The sequence below is a fragment of the Lactuca saligna genome, chromosome 8 (assembly GCF_052625555.1).
Source record: "Lactuca saligna cultivar CGN05327 chromosome 8, ASM5262555v1, whole genome shotgun sequence".
Taxonomy (NCBI): Eukaryota; Viridiplantae; Streptophyta; class Magnoliopsida; order Asterales; family Asteraceae; genus Lactuca; species Lactuca saligna.
In genome coordinates, this window is record NC_136424.1 from 38,920,790 (window position 1) to 38,943,762 (window position 22,973).

The 22,973-nt window shown below is 34.1% G+C and overlaps 1 protein-coding gene across 1 annotated transcript; it reads right to left on the reverse strand.

Moving 5' to 3' along the window:
- Positions 1-8,966: 8,966 nt before the first annotated feature.
- Positions 8,967-11,740, reverse strand: LOC145012476 (G-type lectin S-receptor-like serine/threonine-protein kinase SD2-5). The gene has a single exon (XM_078971278.1). The coding sequence runs from the start codon at positions 11,608-11,610 to the stop codon at positions 9,034-9,036; it is 2,577 nt and encodes an 858-aa protein (XP_078827404.1). The 5' UTR covers positions 11,611-11,740; the 3' UTR covers positions 8,967-9,033.
- Between the last annotated feature and the right edge of the window lie 11,233 nt (positions 11,741-22,973).

Genomic DNA, 22,973 nt, shown 5'->3' on the forward strand with positions numbered 1-22,973 from the left:
TAGCACCAAGATGGTTTTCTCTAGCTATGGAGGACCATCTCAGATCTTCTAGCTGATCTAACTTGACCGTCGGAATCCGCTCCCGGGGCACAGTCCCTGGGACGGCTCTAACGGGTTTGCACTGTGATGTCCAAATCTCCGCCGCAGCAGAAGAACCGAAGAACCGTCGGAGGTCGATGTCGCATCAGTACCCCTTTTGTGTAAGTTTTTGCAAACCCCAGGGACTAAATTTGAACATTTTAAGATTGATTTTGCAAAAAAAGTTAACCAAGTTAACCATGAAACTCGTTAAATGGACTAGAGCGATAATTTTGTGAGAAAGTTGTGGCCATAACAATAATAATAAAAATATTAGAGATTTTTCCAATTACGAGTTAAAAATTTAAGGCTTTTATAATATTAGTCCTAAATTTTAATTTAAATATTTTTTTTAAAATTAAATTTTCGAAAATATTAAGTTTAAATTTTTAGATAAAAATTTATTTAAATAAATTATTTAAATAATTTTTCAATTAACAAAACTTGGGAAATTATTCAGTAAGTCGCTATACTTAGTCAAATTACCAAATCACTCCCAAATATTAATTTATATCAAAACTATCTAGGAAATCAAATCAATCCCAAAGATTATGACTTCACAGCAACACATCCCAGTTTTCACACCCAATATGCAAAACAACTCGATAACCGCTCGTTAAGGTGAGTGTTAGAACTCCTCTTTTGTATTTACTTATTTTAGGGGAGAATACATGTGCTAAGTATTATAAATAATACAAAAATATTATAACAATACTTTTTAACTGCTTACGGTACGAGGAATTTGGTTTGAAGGGTTGCTTGAGTTGTTGGATTTCAGAACGGCTTAATTGTTAAAATGATCCCGCCCTCTAGTGTTTCATGTCTGGCCCTCTTCTGTACATAGTAGTTACAAAACCTTGTTTAACACTTATATATTATAAGTAAACAAGATCGTTTTAAACTTCGATACCCTAGTATGTTTTGTTGTTAGAATAATACAACTATTGAAATAACATATGCCTTTTTACTATAGAGTTTAGAAAAGAAACATACTTTGTTATAAAAGTTAATGCCTTATACTTTACACACATGTCAAACATACTCGACTTTTATAACCTTGATGTCATGAAAATCATTATGTGTTGAACTTACCCACAATTAAGTTAGGGCTGAGATTTATTCACCGTTAGATTGTTCACTAGGATTCTTTAGTGATTTGCTGCATATGCTATTGATTCTACAGGAGTGGTAGTGAACGTGTCGAATTCGTTCACCATAGAGGTCAGTCACTTGTCTTTCAGAGCCACTTGTCTTTCATATTCTCGAAACCTTCAAACAGATCTTTGAGAGTGTCCTATATCTCTTTGGCCGAGTTACACAGTTTGATGTGCTCAAAGAGAGATGGTGGAACACCATACACCATTTCAGAAAATATGATTTCATCAAGATGGAGCTTCTCAATGATGTTGGTGGTTAGAGGTACAGGTCTATGGTCTTCTTGACCCATATGTGTTGTTGCATCATCTCTAACCATCTTTGTAACAGGGACATGACGACCTTTAGTCACAAATCTCCATATTGTTGCACCTTTCTCTCTAGCAATCAAGAATGTTTTTATTCTCATTTTTTAGTGATCATATTCTTCTACAACCGACATTAGGTATGTAGAAAGGAAACCCACATTGTTTGTAATTTGCATTGAATACAATGGTTGATTTTGATTAGGAGCAGCCATTGTTGTGTTGTATTTGAGTAAAACTGGTATATAGAAGAAGTTTTATCCTAAAACAGAAATGATTGAGAAACCAAGGTATTCTCAATAGATTCTAATATGATCTAGTGAATTTGAAGGACAAGCACTTAGGCTCCTATACCAATTGTGAGAACAAGGAATATCCGAAGATATATAGGAAAAGGTTTAATCTCTTAAACCTAGAGTGAATCACAACTATGGAGGCTGATAATCTATTCGAGTCAAGTCTGGATAAAACCAGTTAAGTGAATAATATGAGAGGCCGACTTAGTGATTCTTGATTAAGAGATGTGTCAAAGGTGTTTATAGTATATGGTAGATGCTCCTATTTATACTAACTAGGAACAAAAGGATCAAGAGAAAAATATGAACATGGACTAAAGATCAACCACTTGACAATACATTGCGGTTGATCTTGTCTCCTATAGATAAAGCAGCACGATAAGAAAAACACTATAAAACAAAGAGTACTTGTCTTGATACATTTTTGATTCTCTCAATCTCGTACATGATCACTTTGTGGTAAGTAGGGGTAAGTTCAACACATAATGATACATTTGTGATTCTCTCAATCTCGTATATGGTAGATGCTCCTATTTACTCACTATAGTTTCGATATACATTTGTGAAGGGTTATCTTGTTTAGTGATTTTCGAGACCGCATTTGTGGTTTATAAGTAGGGGTTTAACCGAGGAAAGGTTATTTTGTGGTAATGAAGTGTGGTTTGGAATGTTTGACCTATAGGAAGGTTGATTGTCAGAAGGTTTGTGGTAATCAAGAAAACCCTTCACCTTATCCCAAACCTTCTGACAATCAACCTTCCTATAGGCCAAACATTCCAAACCACACTTCATTACCACAAAATAACCTTTCCTCGGTTAAACCCCTACTTATAAACCACAAATGCGGTCTCGAAAATCACTAAACAAGAGACTTTCAAGCTAAAGAACCACATAAACCGAAGGTGAAGGATTATGTTTCTTATGCCCGATGTGCACAAGAGTTAGCAGAAAATGAGAAGGAATTTGTAGTAATTGTCTCTTGCAATGTGAATGGTTACTGGTCGTCAGGAAATGATAAGGAAAAAGATAATGGAAGAAATTTGTGTCTCATGTATAGACACAGTGTTGAATCTTATGATGGATACTGGTCATCGGGTTCCAATGAGGATGATAAAGATGTTGAGCTGAACTACTACTACATGGAAACTGTCGATGGGGATATCAACCCTATGTAGATCTATACATATGTATCTCGCTCCGAAGATTAACAGTTACGGTAGTATGGGTATGCTAAGTGTTTAAACTCAGTAAATGAATAACGTCTCACTATAAAGCCTTTAACTAAAAAGTTTGTGAATAAATCTCAGCCCTAACTTAATTGTGGGCAAGTTCTAGGCATAATGATTTTCATGACATCAAGTTTATAAAAGTCGAGTATGTTTGACATGTGTGTAAAGTATAAGGCATTAACTTTTATAACAAAGTATGTTTCTTTTCTAAACTCTATAGTAAAAAGGCATATGCTATTTCAATAGTTGTATTATTCTAACAACAAAACATACTAGGGTATCGAAGTTTAAAACGATCTTGTTTACTTATAATATATAAGTGTTAAATAAGGTTTTGTAACTACTATGTACAGAAGAGGGCCAGACATGAAACACTAGAGGGCGGGATCATTTTAACAATTAAGCCGTTCTAAAATCCAACAACCCAAGCGACCCTTCAAACCAAATTCCTCGTACCGTAAGCAGTTAAAAAGTACTGTAATAATATTTTTGTATTATTTATAATACTTAGTACATGTATTCTCCCCTAAAATAAGTAAATACAAAAGAGGAGTTCTAACACTCACCTTAACGAGCGGTTATCGAGTTGTTTTGCATATTGGGTGTGAAAATTGGGATGTGTTGTTGTCAAGTCGTAATTTTTGGGATTAATTTGATTTCCTAGATAGTTTCGATATAAATTAATATTTGGGAGTGATTTGGTAATTTGACTAAGTATAGCGACTTACTGAATAATTTCCCAAGTTTTGTTAATTGAAAATTTATTTAAATAATTTATTTAAATAAAATTTTATCTAAAAATTTAAACTTAATATTTTCGAAAATTTAATTTTAAAAAAATATTTAAATTAAATTTTAGGACTAATAATATAAAAACCCTAAATTTTTAACACGTAATTGGTAAAAACCATAATATTTTTTTATTATTGGTATAACCACAACTTTCTTACAGAATTTTCGCTCTAGCCCACTTAACTAGTTTCATAGTTAACTTGGTTAACTTTTTTGGAAAATCAGTCCTAAATTGTTCAAATTTAGTTCCTGAGGTTTGTAAAAAAAATACACAACATGATTTTTTAACTTTATTTTTCGTTTTTTTGTATACTTTATTTATTTTTGGGTTATATATATATACATACATTTTTATTTTCTTTTTTTATATACACTTATTTATTTTCATTTTTTTTTACTTTTCAACAATTTGATTTTTTTTACCTTTTGTTTTCTATTTTTTTAGTGTATATATAGAGTATATTACAGTTTTTTTTTTCATTTTTCTTTTCGTATTATATTTTTAATTTTTTCATCTTTTTATTTATTTATTTATTATTTATTTTCCAATTATTTGTTTTTGTTTTTTTTTGTGTGTGTGTGTTTTTTTTTTTTTTTTTACTTTTTTATTGACCTTTTTCGAAAAATGTAAAATGTATTAATATATTAGAGTATATTACAATTTTGATAATTTATAGTTTTTGTAATTTTTTATTTTTTTTTCAAGCAAATAAAATTCTTATGTTTGTATTTGTTTATTGAGAATTAATGTTTCAATGTGTTATTTAACTTGCAAATTAAATCATATTTCTATATGCGATATCAATAGTTTATATTCAAGATAATATCTTTCAATTTGATAATAGACTAAAAGAAAAAACAAAAAAATATAATAATAGTCGGTCTCTATAAAAAAACATTTGGGAGCAGCAAAGATGATATTGAGGATGGAGATTCAAAGGGATAGAAGAGAATGGGGTTGTGTATTTATCAACAGAAGTACATTGAGAAAATTATGTAATATTTCAATTGTGATTAGTCCAAATCAGTTGGAACTCCTTTGGCGGCTCACTTTAAACTTATTCCAAGCAATATACCTACTACTAATGAAGAAAGGAAGTACATGAGCATGGTTCCATACTCAAGTGTTGTGGAAGTCTTATGTGTGCTATGGTTTGTACCAAACCTGATTTGGCTCATACAGTTAGTGTGGCTAGCAGGTTTATGAGTAATCCAAGGAAGACTCATTGAGAAGCTGTAACGTGGATATTATAATACCTAAAGGGAACAACGGATGTTTTCTTGATGTATGGAGCAAATACAAAGAGTGACTTGGTGGGATATACTGACTCTGATTATGTTGGTGACTTGTTGAAGCGCAGGTCACAGACATGCTAAATATGCACTTTGTTCGGATGTGCCATCAGTTGGAAGTCAACGTTACAAGATACCGTTGCTTTGTCTACAACTAAATCCGAGTACATGTAACGGAAGGAATAAAGGAGGAGATATGGTTTCAAGGGCTCATTCATAGTCTTGGTCTGAAGGTGGAGAAGCCTATCTTGTATTGTGACAGTTAAAGTGTTGTTTGTCTTGCAAATAACCCTATGTATCACAAGAAGATGAAGCACATTGATGTCAGGCTGAATTTCATTTGGGATATTCTAGAAGGAGACAAGTTTTCAATACTAAAGATTTATACCAAGGTCAACCCATCAGATATGTTGACAAAGTTGTCGTCCACGGAGAAGTTCAAGCTTTGCTTGGACATGGTTGATGTTCGCAGGAGGTAGGTCCCTTCGGGGACGAACAACAGGATGGGAGAAGAAGTTCTTATTCGAGGTAGAGTTCAGAGGATGCTTAAGTCAAGGTGGAGAATGTTAAATATGACTCGAGATTTTGAAGCATTTGGATCATGCTCATTGAGAATTTGGAGCACTTAGACCTCAATGGAGCACTCAGGGTTCATGGAGCATGTGACAAAGGAACAAATCTCTTGAGAAAGGAATGGATCATCAGACAAAGGAACGAATCGTACAGAAGGGGGTTTGGAGCACTTGGGAGTGATATGGAGTAACAAGGGATCCTTTTGCGCAATATGATAAAGGGATGGGCCAAGAGTGTTGTTCTTGCACCATCATGGCACTCCTCTTGTTCCATCATGTCCACTATTGTGCCATAAGGCTTGTTGTTGCACCATGGATGTGCCTGTTTCTCCATGGTGATGTTGTTGCTCAAAGCTTGATGTTTTTGCGCCACTCTTGATTCCTATTATGCCATCCATAATCCTTGTTGCGCCATATGGAGATGTTGCGCCATGGAGAAGTTGTTGCGCCACCATGTACCATCTTGGTACATGATGCGCCATATTGATTCCTTTGTTGTGCCATGTTGATCCAAGTATGCCTAGAAGTTGATAATGCTTAACAATGTTCCAGAAGATGCTGCATTGCAGATTATGATTGGTTGACACCTTTCATGGGCCTATGGGCCAATGGGCTTGGCCCATTAGGGTCTTAGGTCTGATCCCTCAAGTATAAATAGGGATGCATGCTAGGTCATTTTGTATCTTAAACTATCATTGATGCCAGGTCTGATCCTCAAGTATAAATAGGGATCCACAAGACACAGTATTTACAAAGCATATGCTAGGTCATTTTGTCTTGCACTATCATTTTTGTCTTGTAACATGTGTTTGAGAGCTGAAATAAAAGAATACTCTTCTCCTGCTCGTGGATGTAGGTCACCTTGACCGAACCATGCAAATACTGTGTCTTATGCGCTTGTAGCTTTTCTAGTTATCCGCTTTACTTCCTAACATCATCGTTTGATATTATTCATTGTGATCTATGGACCTCCCCAATCCCGAGAAAATCGGGCTACAAATACTATCTTTTTCTTATTGACAGTTTTACAAAGTATGTTCAGATTTACCCATTAAAATTTAAACTTGAAACATTCTCACCTTTGCCAAATTCCATATTCTTTTCAAAACCCAATTCAACAAACCCATCGAAAGTTTTATGTCTGATTTGGATATTTTGGAAGCATATTATAGTAATTATATATAAGGATCATATACTTAACAACATTACATATATTAATATATACAAACAAGTGTTTTCAAATTCATTATTAAACACTATCTTTTTTTATTATATATGTAAATAATTGACAACCATATAGTATATGCTTTACATATTTATTTCAAAATGAATTTATAAACTCATGATTGCATCATACAAACTCATAATTTTATCAAAATGCATGAACTTATAAAACGTAAATTGTATTTTAATAACGGTTTATATATTTATTTTAGAACAAATTTATAAACTAACACTTCTATCTTTGTAAATTAATATATATATTTTTTCCAAATATTTGATTAGTCATTATGATTTCAAATTATTAATAGTGCGTTAATCATTTTTTTTAAAGAACATTTTCATGAATCATGGTATTTTTGAAAGTTATGAAATCTTGTTTTATCGCTGACAAAATTATGTTTATATTTTTAAAATCTATGTTATTTTAGTTAGGACTGTATATAATAACCAAAAAACCAAACTCTAACCAATATAAACTATATAACCAAACCATTAAAACCGAACAATTGGTGAAAAAGGTGGTGGTGTTTATGATTTTCATAACCGAATGCTAATCGTTCGGTTTTGGTTTTTCCATGAAACTGAACCGTATATAAGTAACTAAAAGAATTGAAGGGCACTCTTGATTCTTGAATGAGATCCGCATCAAACAATTCAACAAAACAAACACTCAAATAGTACCTCAAATTGTATTTTTTTGTCCTCAAATGTTTTCTTTCTCGTGTTACTAATTGTGTTGTTTCTTTTTTGTTTTTAAAATGGAACTCTATATTTATTTAAATGTTGTACAATTATAAAATTGGTAGTTATTTTTATAGCAACATAATTTATTACTATCACTTTATATAGCCACGTACTTTCTTACTTTCACATTTTTTACTTTTTCTATATCAATGAACTTTCAAATTTTATATCATTCTGGTCAACTGATATTAAACATTAACCAAAACTACTACCCATAATCAATAATTACTGAAAATACATTAATCAATGTAGTGGTTATGGCTTGGTTTGGCCCGGTAACAAACCAAACGGTTCCATACACACTCCTAATTTTACTTTGTCAACGGTGATTTTCACCGGTTTAATAAAATAGTATAGTGATTGAAATGATGTATAACAATCCATTTAACTAGAGTTTAGTGTAATGGAGATGACCTAAGGACAAGTGTCAAGTGACAAAATCCTTACTAAAGCCTTACAATTGGGAAACTTTATCTCTTGGAGAAGAAGCATCGAGTAGTGAGTATTAGCTTAAGGTTCTGTGTTGGTAGTAGCAATTACGGCGGTTGGTTCAGGAAAAAGATAATCTGTATATGACGATGTGCTATTGTATGCAATGTTTTGAAAACCGGACCGGAGATCGAACCGGTCGTTTTACCAGTTCGATGGTTCAGATGGTCCAACCGGTCAGACCGGTCTCAAAAACCGGAAAAACCGGATGATGTTATAATTATATTTAATTATATAAAAAATACAAAAAATAAAATTTTTTTTTTTTTTTTTTTAAATTTCCGGTTTTGACCGGTTTTGCCTGTTCAACCGGACCGGTTTGTACCGGTTCAACCGGTTTTTACTGGTTTTCACCGGTTCAAATGAATACCGGTTTTTTGGCATTTAAGAACCGGATCCGGGACCGGTTCCCGGTTGAACCAGTCGAACCGGCCGGTCCGGTCCGGTTTTCAAAACATGGGTTGTATGTGAGTATCTCCAAGTCAAGTAAGCTCATCAATTGAGTTCGATATGTGAGCATGGCACCAACTGTTTTATATAATGTTTAACAAGTGCCTCCTTTTCTTTTTCTTTATATGCAAATTGATCAAATTCTAGTTTATACTAGTCAAACGACCCAAGCCCAAGCTCTAGCATGATCATAATTAAAGAAATTAATATCAACTAGTGATTACGACTACTAACTCTTTGACTAATACAACCACATATATATATATATATATATATATATATATATATATATATATATATATATATATATATATATATATATATATATAATTGTTCTTGAAGAAATAAAAGGCATAAACATTACACGGATAAATAGAAAGGATCCAAATATAACCTCACTCCAAGATCACCTGGGCCCTGATAGAAGAGATGGCAACAATGGCATTGAGTACTTCTCATATTCATCTGTTGCTTTCTGCTGCTTTGGATATAAGAAGTTGTAATCCAAGTCCGATTCAACATTCATTACTCCCTCAAACACCTTAATCACCGTTGACATTGAAGGCCTTTTCGTAAAATCAGTTTGCAAACACCACGAAGCAACTTTCATCATCTCCATGACTTCATTACCATGTACATGCATATCATCACTGCAACTATCAACTATATCCAACAATGCTCCTTGGTCCCAACATCTCTGAAAGACATCCAGTAAGTGCCAACATTCTTCTGGTTGAGATCTATCAAAATTCTTCCTCCCACATAAGATCTCCAAAAGAACGATCCCAAAGCTGTATACATCCACCTTTTCGGTGATAATGGAGCTCAACCATTCTGGAGCAAGATAGCCAGGGGTTCCTCTCATTGTGGTTATCACTTGGCTTTGATTTCTATCAATGAGCTTAGACAACCCAAAATCAGATACTTTGGCATTGAAATCTTTGTCCAAGAGTATGTTCTGAGGTTTAATATCGAGATGAATGATTTTTTGCCGACATTCTTCATGGAGATATGCTAAACCTTTAGCAATATCAAGAATAATCTTCTTTCGACATTCCCACTTGAGTACATGCTTTCGGTCTCCATAGTAGATCCATTGGTCTAAAGATCCGTTACTCATGAAATCATAGACAAGAAGTCTCTCTGATTTCCATGCACAAAATCCTCTAAGTCGAACTAGATTCACATGGTGAATGCTGCCTATGGACTCAACCTCAGCCAAGAATGATTTCTTAACTTGCATAAGACCAACACTATGAAGACATTTCACTGCAACCCTTGATCCATCTTCTAGAGTTCCTTCGAAAACTGATCCAAATCCTCCTTCACCAAGCTTTTTACTGAAATTCTCTGTGGCAGTTTTTAGTTCTTTATATGAAAACCGAGTGGGCATTCCTGTCACTTGATCTAAATGCTCTTCTTCTATTTCACTATCCATTTTTTTCTTTTTGACTATGGACATAGTAAAACCAACCACAACAAGAAGAAGCAACAAACTTCCAACTGTGAAACCAATAACTTTCTCAACCTGATTTAATCTCTTTGGTGATTTATGTCTTCTGTTCTGGACTTTTATAAAAGCTGAAGCATGGAGTTGATTGTTTACATCCACATCAAATTTCGTCATGGTAAAAAGATCGGAAGGTAAATCACAATACCCACTTGAAGAATTCGAACTCTGATACACAAATATAGCTGCTTTGCATGAGCAGTTGCTCATACATGCTTGTTTGCATGTCTCCATATCCACATTCACCATGTCACCAGTATACGTGAAGTACTTGATGTTCTTCACTTCAATGAAATGTTGATCTTTGGTAGAATTACATGTGAGAGGAGTAACTTGAGAGCAACCCTTGTTTGGTTGGCTATCATCCACTGCCCTAAAATATTCTGTACTGGGAGAGCTTGATTTCGGACAACTACATTGTACATTAGCCGAGCAAATGGAATTTCTCCCACAAACCAAAGGATAAGAACACTCTCCAAAATCATAATCGATTAGTAGATCAGCCACTCTCTCGCCTCCAAAGGCTTTCAAATGCCCATCTGGCATTAGTTTTATATATTCAAGTGGGAATTCTTGAGGCATATCAATCGCATCAAACTTAGTGGAAGAGTTGAAGAAACACACACTCCCATTTAAGAGCTCAACATAAATGCTTTCTTTATTAATTGCATTTGTGCTATTTATCAAGTGTTTGTAATAGACTTGAGGTGGTTTTGATTCAACGTAAGCAAACAGACCTCTATCAGTGAGTTGAAGATAGTAAGAACCTTTTTGAGCAGTCCAATTGGTTGAGGAAACACTAGGTATGAGCTTCTGTCCTTGAAAAAGCTTTTGCCCAGCTACCAAACAATCTGTCGGGTGATCAAAAGATTGCCAACTGATGGAGTTATTGGCATCAAGCAGCATCAAATTTCCGTTATCAGTTAGGTTCATGGAAGAAACAGATTTCCTGGTAGTATTTGTAGTCCAGACTATGCTTCCATCAACATCCTGTAACACCAATTCTCCAGCTGCAGTGAGATTCACTGTCGCCCCTTGGCTGACCGGATAGTCTCTGTTGGCTGACCAAATGACTGTCGGATTGCCTTTTGTGCCAAATATATAATCCGGAGTGTAAAATAACTTGATAACAACGACAAAGAGGTAAGATGTGCAGTTTCCATTACAGAAGAAGCCACATGCAAATCTGTCTTGATCGAGTATGACTCTGATCTTTGAGCCATCGTCTGTGAAATTGATGGAAGGCATGGAAGATTCATCGTTGGTCCATGTTGTTGAAAGATCTGCAGTAGGAAAGGGTTGATGAGTATCTGGTGGATAGTGTATGTTTGTGTCGTTTCCATTAGCAGTAGGAGTAGGGATAAAGCGGTGTGTAGTATTTGAGCCTGGTTTTGTCCAACTACCAAACACAATGTTGGATGAGAAAACAAGAAAGAAGGCAAAGAAAAAACAAGAGATCCATGGTGCTCTCATCACTATAACACACACACGAGCCTATGAAAATGAATAAATGATTTAAACATCTAATATAAAATGTGACGAGGTTATAAGAACTCAAGTCCATGCAAATCATGTCAATTAAGTCATGTTAAATCATTCATTTTATTTGGGACATCAAATATAATAATGTTGTGATGTCGTCAAAAAGATATGAAGTAAGGTCTTACAATATTGATTATAAGTCGAATCTTTTTTTTAGAAAAGGTAACCATTTCCGGAACGTGGGTTATGTTAAGAAACCTTTATAAAAGGCAATTTGGGCCATTAGTGTCTTACGTAAAAAGAATCAACTAACAACGTATAAAGGCAACTTGGGCCATTAGTGTCTTACATCAAAAGATTCAACTAACAAGTTTCATATACTACTTCCTTTAATTGATTGAGTAAAATCCAATCAACAAAAAAAAAAGATCTTAAGTGGTAAAAGTTTTGATTGTTTGGAGGAAGAATAAAGATGGCAAAGATGTAAGAGCCTAAGGCGTGGATTTGCCTAAAATTACAAATGTGTTTAAAGACCAACAAGGACAGATCTACCCCTAAGCCATCTTCAAAGAAATTGATATATTTGTGAAGAGATTCATCGATGGTTAAAATATTTGTGTAGCCAGGCTTTTCGGACAGGGTTTTTCACATAAGATTGGTCTCCCGGATTTAATGAGACTTGACTAAGATGTTTTAGAACCAGTTCCGATTGGCCACATTTTTTTTTTTTTTTTTTTTTTTCCTTTTGTCAAATCCATGAGATTTATATCTCAACCATACCCCAATAGTGAAAGGATCTTTGATACTCCACTTTAAAAAGGTGTAACCAAAACCATCTTTTACTTTAAAAATGCAATTCCACTACCGGTCATTTTCTAATTTTATATTGATTTTTTTATAACCATCATCTGATAATTTTCTGTTAATAAATAAAACAATGCATTTTGTAGTTTTTTTTTTTTTTTTTTTTTTTTTTTTTTTTTTTTTAATCCTGAAAAGTTAATAATGTTTATAAATTGATTATATAAATATATATAACTTATTGACGTTAACAAAGAAAAATGGATTAACTAGATCAGACTAGACACCAACCAAAACTCTACTAGATAAGGTAAAGCCTAGATGAGTTCTCAACATAGCGTTTCTTAGATCGTGTGACAAGGTCAATACCGATGTTTATACACCTCTAGGTTAGGCCAATTAGTACACATGGATGGCGCCGTGTCAATAATTAATACAGAGAATACATAACTAAAATATCCTTGGTAAACAACAAAATATCGTAATTATCTAACTTAAAACCTAAATGTCACAGTTACACTTCTTAACCCTTAAAATACCGCATTTGGCCCAAATATTTTTTTAACATTTTATAATCGGTTTTTATATTTATAATCAATATAATTAAATGAAAATAACTACATTGACCTTGTTGGCCATGCGTATCAATACCCTTTTGATATATAACATACAAACCAAATTTATCCTGATAAACTTACCCTTGTAACTGGATCACTGTCTTTAGTAAATGACATATTGTACAAGAGAAGGTTGTAAATATGTGACTTGCATATACATGATAAGAAGGTGCATATACATGACTGTCACACCCCGAAACCGATGGTGGAAACGTTCCGGGGCGGAGGACATCATGTAAAGTATCACAACCAATGTACATTGTAAGCACAGTAAACACAACCAATACATTACATAGAAGTATTTACATTTGTTTGAAAGTAAAGTTATACGTGATTATAGATATGCGCATTCGAAATGACCAAAAGTAAAGATGAGATTGCTAAAACGCTCCATCTTCTCCAAAAGATCGCGGGGTACCTGTCTAATGTGGACCTGAGAATACAAGCAGTTTTGAAAATATCAGCATAAAGCTGGAGAGTTCATAAGTAGTTTGTTTTAGTAAAAGAACAAGTTTCTTTTGGTTTTCTGAAAAAGTTGTTATCCAGAGAAAATCCTATATTTTCTTATAAGAAGAGTTGAGTTATTCGTTTGTTACACAATCTGGTTAAGAACAGTTTCGTGATCCCAGGAAAAACCCTTATTTTCCTTAAATGTTTGTGGTTTGTTATCAATTCGAAACGAAGTATACAAGTATCTACCCTACTTGTAACTATCAAGTGAACTATTCTGAAAGCCTGATTAACTTTGAAAGTACATTAGTTTCAATACATAAACTATAGAAGAGAGAAAAACATCCGTGAATAAAATTTGTTAATTTAATACGTATTGTGAGTCGTATAACCATACTAATTTGACCCGTGACCTCCTTGACGTTCTTCAGGCGTCGCTAGAATCCTAAATTTGTCACCCCAGGCGTGCTCGCCTAACTGTAGCTAGTAGTTAAGGTGTGGGATTGTAAGTCCTGAATAGATCTATCCACAAATTTCACGCTCTCCCTCCTGGAGACTCTGGTTATACTTCCGGAGAGGATTTATTGATACCCCGTAGTGAATAATGAAGACGAATCTCACAAGCTAGTATTACCAATTCACGGAAAAATAGATCGTTCTCGAGTTTCGAAATAGTTTGGTAAAATATAAATGATCAAATACGAGATAATTATTCAACGAGATACTGTAGATTAAACATGGATAAACTAAATCAGTCATAGTTTTTGAATCCATAAAACCAAATATGTCGATCCCAAATTATTCCCTTAATATTTTAAATGATTAGATGAGTTATAAATCGGATGATTTGATGAGTTCCCATATTGTTTGAAAGCTATGTAATTACATTCTGAAAACCTCCCTTATGCTCCGCATATTACAAAAGGGATTTAGTATTTAAAGTTTGCCAGGAAATCATATAATTACATTAGTTTTAAGTTTCAAAAACCTTTATGATTTGCTTGTATCCCCCCTGAAAACATTGGAAAAAACAGGAAAAAGGTGTAGGGGTATGAACTTACCGGACGATAAATGTGTCGGCTAGGATGCTAAGTGTCCGTTTGGGGCTTGAGTACATGCAAGGTTCCTATGTAATATGAAGAGATACACAATTGTATCTAATTAGACTTTGAACTACTAATTAGATAAGAATATACACTCCGAGGCACGAAAACACTTTATTTCAAGTGTTAGGAGTGATCCGGGTAGCATCTAAGGGGGTGTATGGCCTAAATATGGAGTTTGCTCTTCAAGAGTAAACTCCTAATGGAGATTACGGCCCTAAGACCATATCCCCATGAGTTTACGGCTGTAAACTCATGGGTGGTGGGTTCTTGGTTGCTAAATGGTCTTACAACACTTCCGGGGTGATGCTAGGTTCAGTTCTAAGGCATTGGGAGGAATTAAACCATCAAATGAACCATTGCAAGGAGTTTACGGCTATAAACTAGGAGTTTAAGGCCGTAAACTCTCATGTACTCTTTCCTTATGTGATTTGGTGTCCCTAGGTTAAGCACAAGTGGTTCTAGTCCAAACTACAAGCCATGGAAGGAAGTTAGGGCACCATTTGACCACCACAAAGGAGTTTGCGGCCCAGGAACCATTCCTTGGGGGGTTTACGGCCGTAATTGATGGGTTTTGGTCATAAGAACATCCTATGTGCTCATACAAACCCTAATGCTTGGATCTAGGTTTCTCTATTGTACATGCAAGTTATCCAAGACTATAAACCCTAGTTCTAGCATTCAAGTAATCATATTAACATGAGAATAGGTTTAAGATCATACCTTGATCGTTATGTAGCAATAACAAACTCAATTCCTCCTTGTATTGACTTTAGAAAGCTTAGAGTCATAAATGTCACTCCTCTAATGGTTCACAAACACCAAGAGCAAGAGGATGAAGAGGAGAGAGGATGGAGGCTGCCCAAAAACGTGTGAAACCCTATAAGGATGCTTAGCTACGTTTTTGTGTCATAAGGGATGCATATATAGTTAGGCTATTAGGGTTATCTAACAAGGAAACCCTAATTTGGATGCTTAAGACCTAAGCAACCCATAGATTCCTTTCCCATAGAATTCGTCCACTCCTTAATATAAGGCAATCCATGGCCCAAATTGCAATTATCTTATAATTACAATTCTAGTCCCTTAAGTTTAATTAATCTCTTTTAGTCACAAAACTAATTACCAATTAACTCTTGACTAATATTAATTTAAACAAAATGATTTCTCCTTTAATATATTATTCTCATAATATATTAATAAATCATATTTAATCCTTTCTCTCCATAATTCATCCTATCAAGTTGCTTTGGTGAAGGCAACCTAAAAGGACCATGCACCATCGGGTCAAGTACATACCAAAATAGTTATGGACTTAGAAACTAATCTAACAGTCTCCCACTTGGATAAGTCTAATAACTATTATGCGTATGACTTCAGATCCTGATATGCAATCGTAGCCTTCCAAAGCCGCTGTCAACTCTGATCCTATCAGTTACACGTGTCCTTTAGATAAAGGATCATATATTCCTCCATTCTAGATCTCGTATGAGATATGATTTCAAATCATTCGCTTTGTACTATTTCTAGACTTCTGATTTATGACGAATGGCTAATTGAACAAATCAAATTAGCCCTAGCCCGGCCGAGCATTTACATTTGTCATCACTAAATCATTGAGGGACCCAAAGATATCGTTTTTATCCTACTTCAGATAAAAGGAACGGATAAACTTTGATTCAATGCTCGCTTGTACTCACTCACCGAATCACACACAGCAATATATTTTATGACACCAAGTTACTGGTGTGTTTACATATTATCAATGTGCAACCGATTTGCAAGATACAACTCACACATCTCGGTTTCAAGAATATAAGATGTTATCGTCTCACCAATCACTTGTGATACAATTCATCAAGTGATCCAAGTGAGCGTGGGTTTAATCCAATGCTCAAATCATATTCATAAGCATTCATGAACATTGCAGAAAACATTTGCTTATGTCTAATGCTCTTTATACAATCCACACACCAATTCATGATAGTCTTCATTCATACCTACTTCAAATATATGAACGACTGTGGTCCGTTTGAATAATTTGACTGCTCTTAACCAATTAAATTATTCAGGAAGTCAAAACATGCAAAGTGAAACACAAGAATAATACTAATCCCATCTGGCCTCAAACCTTTGAGTATAAATAAAACACCTTTTATTTATCACCATATCGATTACTCATTATTTTTCGTTTCAGGTAATCAACTTCTTACTTGAATTATTACACTTGTCCCATGCTCTTTCGCATGCACACAATGTTTACCTATGGTTCTTACTTTGTGAAATAGATCAAATTGAACACATTTCCAATCATTCTCATTTTACAACTCCAAATCCTTTTTCCATAAGTGAACGAATATCAAATTCTTGCTACTTATAGAATATGTTAGATTCTAACATTTTATGCAATGATCCTTTCGTAATGTCACTGCACCAAAGTCACAAAGACTATTGCCAATGATATTTAAAAGTCTTCTATCGGAGATTGTTACAATACAATTCCTTAGATATGATGTCTCTCACTCAAAGTACATTCCTTTGAACATCCTTTTGCAAAATAATAATAATAATAATAATAATAATCTAGACATAGATTTTCAATATTCAATTCCCAATATGGAAAACTTTCGATACTTAACATATGACAACTCATTCTCAATAGAATCTTATCTATATAATAATGTCAATATGGTCCATCCAATACTATACTTCCAACTACTCACAAGCAACCAATCCTAGGCGAACTTTGGATTGTCCTTTGATAGTTGTTTAATTATTTTGTTCAAAAACCGATTCTAGTCCTTTTTCCCTCTAAATGCGCTAAACATTTGGAAAATTTTAGAATGGTCAAATACTATAGCATTTTCAATCGATCCTGTACCCGAAGCGTATGGGACACGATGCAAAATGTCTTACATAAAGATTTGATACTTTATCAATCTTTTTCCATAATGTTTTATTTGCTATGTTCTCAAAATTCGAATTGTGAAGAGGAATGCCGTAATCATAATCGAAATTTTAAGAACACACTATGTACTTTTGACTAAATTTATTAATATTCCACAACCTAAGCCTTTAAATTTAAAATGAAGCATAATATTGTCTCCCTTAATTATAGCAAAACAACTATTGCATCCTTACAACTTTGCAAAGAATGACTCTTGTTTTCTATAATTAATATTTCCAACTTGCAATGCTTTCCTTAATAATCATACAATCATAAAATTTATGCTCCCACTATCATGATGATTATTATAAAACATAACACTTATGCTCCCACTAGCTTTGACATGTATTCATAAACATCTTAACTTTCAGAAAAAAAACAATACCTATTGAATTTCTTAAGTCCATGTTTCTAATACTTAGTGCTTTGATAATCTTTTATCAAAGCTTCTTGAACTTATACACCTTTGCCTTAGATAGTTCATATGTGTATCTAAACAATTAAGACTAATTGCCAAACCTCACAACTCAAATCATGGAAAGGGATACCGTAACCATAATCGAATTTGAGAATGCAATTTTACAATCACTATCCAATTAAAATTTATCTTAGTGAAAGCATTTCCTCACAATCATTTTCATGAAGGAGGAAATCTTATGACACTTAGATTTAAACGGTGTATGTGTTCCTATCCATGTGAATTTGTTAAAACCAAAGTTTACGACAAATTCAAACTCATATGGACCGAACTTTTTTAATCTTGATTTCTTGCCTTATGGTAGCACAGCTGCCCACCATGTCTTCCAACTAGTTAAGCAGTTCACCTTTGCCTATCAAAGTACTTTCCATTGATCAAATTCCTTGCCTTTTATGCATTCAAACGAGAACTCATAGGACTCATATGTACAATTAACTCAATTGGAATGGCATGGAAAACAAAATAGTGCCAACACGATAGGTTGTAAACCTCAACTCGTGTGCTAGTGATGATCTTGTTCTTGAAACCTTTCAAGACCATTAAGACTCCCACTGACTCCTTGATATATAAGATTCTCTTGTCAATAAACATTTGTTGACAACCAAATATTCAAGAGTTAGTGTAGTTTTTATCATAACACTTCATAAAATGGTCCTAGTTGGTCTTTGTCTTATCCAAGACATCACTACTTTCCACATTTGATGAATGTTAAAAACCTTCTTAATACTTGTCACTTATTGCTACAATCTTAACTTTAAGACTTGTTATTGGAACGAAGTATGATTGACTTTTTGATTTAACCATTTCTTCAATTCTTGATTCCTCTTCTTAGACATACAATTGTACTAAGACTCACTTAGAGGATCAATTAAGATATGGTTCTTAATCATTAAGACCTATCATAAAGCATAAAAGGTACTCTCCCTTCTTCTTAGAATGGATAAACTTTTATCTTTCTGCCTACTTGATTCTTCTTATTCGTTTTGCTATTGATTTAAACTTTTTCAATCAATTCAGAATTACACTTAATCTTATGAGTATAATCATATTTACTAAACTTTTGGTAAACCATGAAGAATATCTTGTTACTCTTATGGTGGACTTTGACCAACACACAACTTTGTGTACTCGATCTCCTAGTCCCTCACTTAAGACTTTGTTAATGAATTAGTCTAATTTCCAAATATGAAATTTCTCATTCTTCGTGCAACCAAGTTGCACGATTCCAAATTTCTGTCTAATTGAAACTTGGGCGATGAGAAACTCTCCCTATTTGGTAAATTCTCTACTTTTCCATAAACACCATAAATAAGAATCATATCCATTTGTTGTAGAAATATGCAAACACCAATTTTCATAACGATTTCATTGCAAGGAAATAAACAAATAAATAAATAAGTCAAACGAAAAATTATTTTATTTATAAAAGTAGCAAAAAACATTTGTCCTTACAATGTAAAATCCAATGAAAACTATGTATTTCAAAAGGAAAATTTCTAACAACTCTATCATAACTATCTAAGCTCAAAATCTAATCTTCAAGTCCATGCGATCAAGATCCATTCCTCGTGATTAGATTCATCTTGCTCTTTCACCAAGCTTCCTTTCTTTTCACCGATCCTGCAAAACATTCAAATGCAATCTTATCACATCATGTATTAAGAATCAATGAATAGGAACTTAACGGAGTTAGATAATGGATTTTACCTAAAGCGCAACCATACACTTTGACTCTCCCATCTTCTAGACTCTTCAGGCTCTTTGGGCAGACTTGTATCCAACGCCCTTTCTTTTGGCAGCAAATGCAGGTCGGTTTTCCTAGAACGTCCTCGGAAGCATGGTCGGTTGACTTTCCTAAAAAATACGCTCCATTGCTTCGCCAAATCATTTATGATTCAGCAGCAATGAGCATGTAAGTTATGCCAATGAGGTTGTCGTCATGATCCATCATATAATACTTTCTTTTGAACTCATTATATGATTCAGGAAGTGACTGCAAAACCCAATTCACAGCCAACTCATCTGGGAATGACACACCCAACATTATCAACCTCTTAATGTGTGATTTCATTCCTAGAATGTGGGCACACACGGGTTTACCATCTTCATGTTTCATTTCCAATAGGGCTTTAGTGACATTGAACCTTTCAATTCTTCGATCTTGTGGGTTAGGGAGAACAATTGGAGGAGGTGAAGGAAGTGAAGCATGATTTCTTGTTCCTCGATCGAATCGTGGAATACCATCTTCATGTGGAATGCTTGATCTACGGGATTTGGGAAGACCATAGTTGTCGAATTTAGACATCTACAAACTGGGAGAAACAAATTCAAGTTAGTTGATTGATTGAGTCCTTAGTAAATCACCCAAATGAGATACTAAGGCTAGGACCCAACACAATATTCTACAACTCAGGAGAGGGATGCTATAACCCAAATTGCAGAACATTTGAAGGTAAGTGAATGACGATTCACTAATTTCCACCATGAAAAACGAAAAAGAAATTAAGTTTTGAATCTATGAAAACTCCTAGATCCTTTTGAGATTCATTGAACATTTCAATGGCATGCATGTTTTAATCTCGATATGCCCCTCTTGTTTGTGACTGGGATGCCGAGGATCACAAAGCGGGTGTGAATAACCATGCAAACTTACATGGTGCCCTCACATGTTACGGTCACCTATTCGATGTGCCGGTAAACCACACACGCTCCACCGAACTATGACAAACATTGAGTCACCCTTTTCTACCTTTTCTTAGAACCATTTAGTGTGATGATAAACCACACACGCTCCACTAACGTCTTCGCAAGGGCACAAAGTGTAATTTCATGGAATTGCATCAATTCAGTTTGCCTAAGTAACTAAGATTGGGAATTTGTAAAAACATTTAGTTACTTTTGTATTTCATTATACATATAATGGAAGGTTTCGTCCTATCCTACCCGTTCGGCTAACGACCCTCCACTAGTCAAGAGTGCGGTGGGTAAGAGTGGATACCCATTCAATCGCCATTTTATAGGCAATTTCCTTAAACACCCCTTATAGACCAGCTTCATGAATGAGGCCTACTAACGGTAAGACTGACTTTTACTCATACATATATATAATGTTAGACTTTTAATGTTATATATAGTATAGGGTGTATTTTACACTTTGAAAATACTAGGTGGTCAAATTTAATAATTATACCTTTAATTCAATTAAATTGTAAACCAAAACTATTATGGATTTATTAAACCTCTTTTAATTATACTCCTTAATTAATTAATAAAACCATAAGGGTGTGATTTGAATTTTTCAAAACATTACTAGGGTTTTAGAATTTAACATTCCTAATTAAACCTTTTAATCAACTTTTAAATTCCAAAACTTGAGGGCAAGTTTTGAAACATTTCAAAACATTAGGGTTAGAATTTAAATATACATCAAAATTGAACTTTTAATCAAAATTTAAATTCCAAAACTTGAGGGCAAGTTTTGAAACCTTTTTCAAAACATGAGGGTTTTAACTATTTCAATTTCAAAACAACAAAACTTTTGAGTTCAAATTTTAACTATAAAACCTAAAGGGGAAACTATGAAACTTTTCATAACACAAGGATCAAATAACAATAATCTAAATTAACATTTAATTACATACTTATCCATATTTGATTTATTTAATGATTTCTTGCAAAACAATTTACCAATTTAATCAAAATAATTAATCAATTATCACATAAGGAAACAAATATTTTATTAATTGATAAATATCTTCAATTAGATCAAGAATATACTCATATGTATATATAAAAAATGGATTTATATTGATCTAACATGATAAGGCAAGTATCCTCAAGCAAAAACAGCAAGAAATCCCAATTTTCCCTCATTCTGACCAACTCGTCGAGTCAGGCATGGACTTGTCGAGTCAGCATGAACTCGGCGAGTTCATCTATTGACTCGGCGAGTTCAGCCAACAGAACCACAAAAAATGATTTTTTTCAACATACAAGGCATCAATACAATAGAAACCAATCAAGGCTCTGATACCACTGATGAGTTTTGGTCATAAGAACATCCTATGTGCTCATACAATCCCTAATGCTTGGATCTAGGTTTCTCTATTGTACATGCAAGTTATCCAAGACTATAAACCCTAATTCTAGCATTCAAGTAATCATATTAGCATGAGAATAGGTTTAAGATCATCCCTTGATCGTTATGTAGCAATAACAATCTCAATTCCTCCTTGTATTGACTTTAGAAAGCTTAGAGTCACAAATGTCACTCCTCTAATGGTTTACAAACACCAAGAGCAAGAGGATGAAGAGGAGAGAGGATGGAGGCTGCCCAAAAATGTGTGAAACTCTAGAAGGATGCTTAGCCACGTTTTTGGGTCATAAGGGATGTATATATAGATAGGCTACTAGGGTTATCTAACAAGGAAACCCTAATTTGGATGCTTAAGCCCTAAGCAACCCATAGATTCCTTTCCTTAAGGCCTTGGACGATTTCCTCATCGGCTTTCCCATAGAATTCGTCCACTCCTTAATATAAGGCTATCCATGGCCCAAATTGCAATTATCTTATAATTACAATTCCAGTCCCTTAAGTTTAATTAGTCTCTTTTAGTCACAAAACTAATTACCAATTAACTCTTGACTAATATTAATTTAAACAATATGATTTCTCCTTTAATATATTATTCTCATAATATATTAATAAATCATATTTAATCCTTTCTCTCCATAATTCATCCTATCAAGTTGCTTTGGTGAAGGCAACCCAAAAGGACCATGCACCATCGGGTCAAGTACATACCAAAATAGTTATGGAATTAGACACTAATTCAACAGTCTCCCACTGGACCTGCTAGGGTTCAAGTGCGCAATCGCAGCCCTCACTGCAACAGTAACAGCAACCTGAAATAGGACAGGGTCGAATTGAGAAGGATACGGTGGCAGAGAGTTGTTGT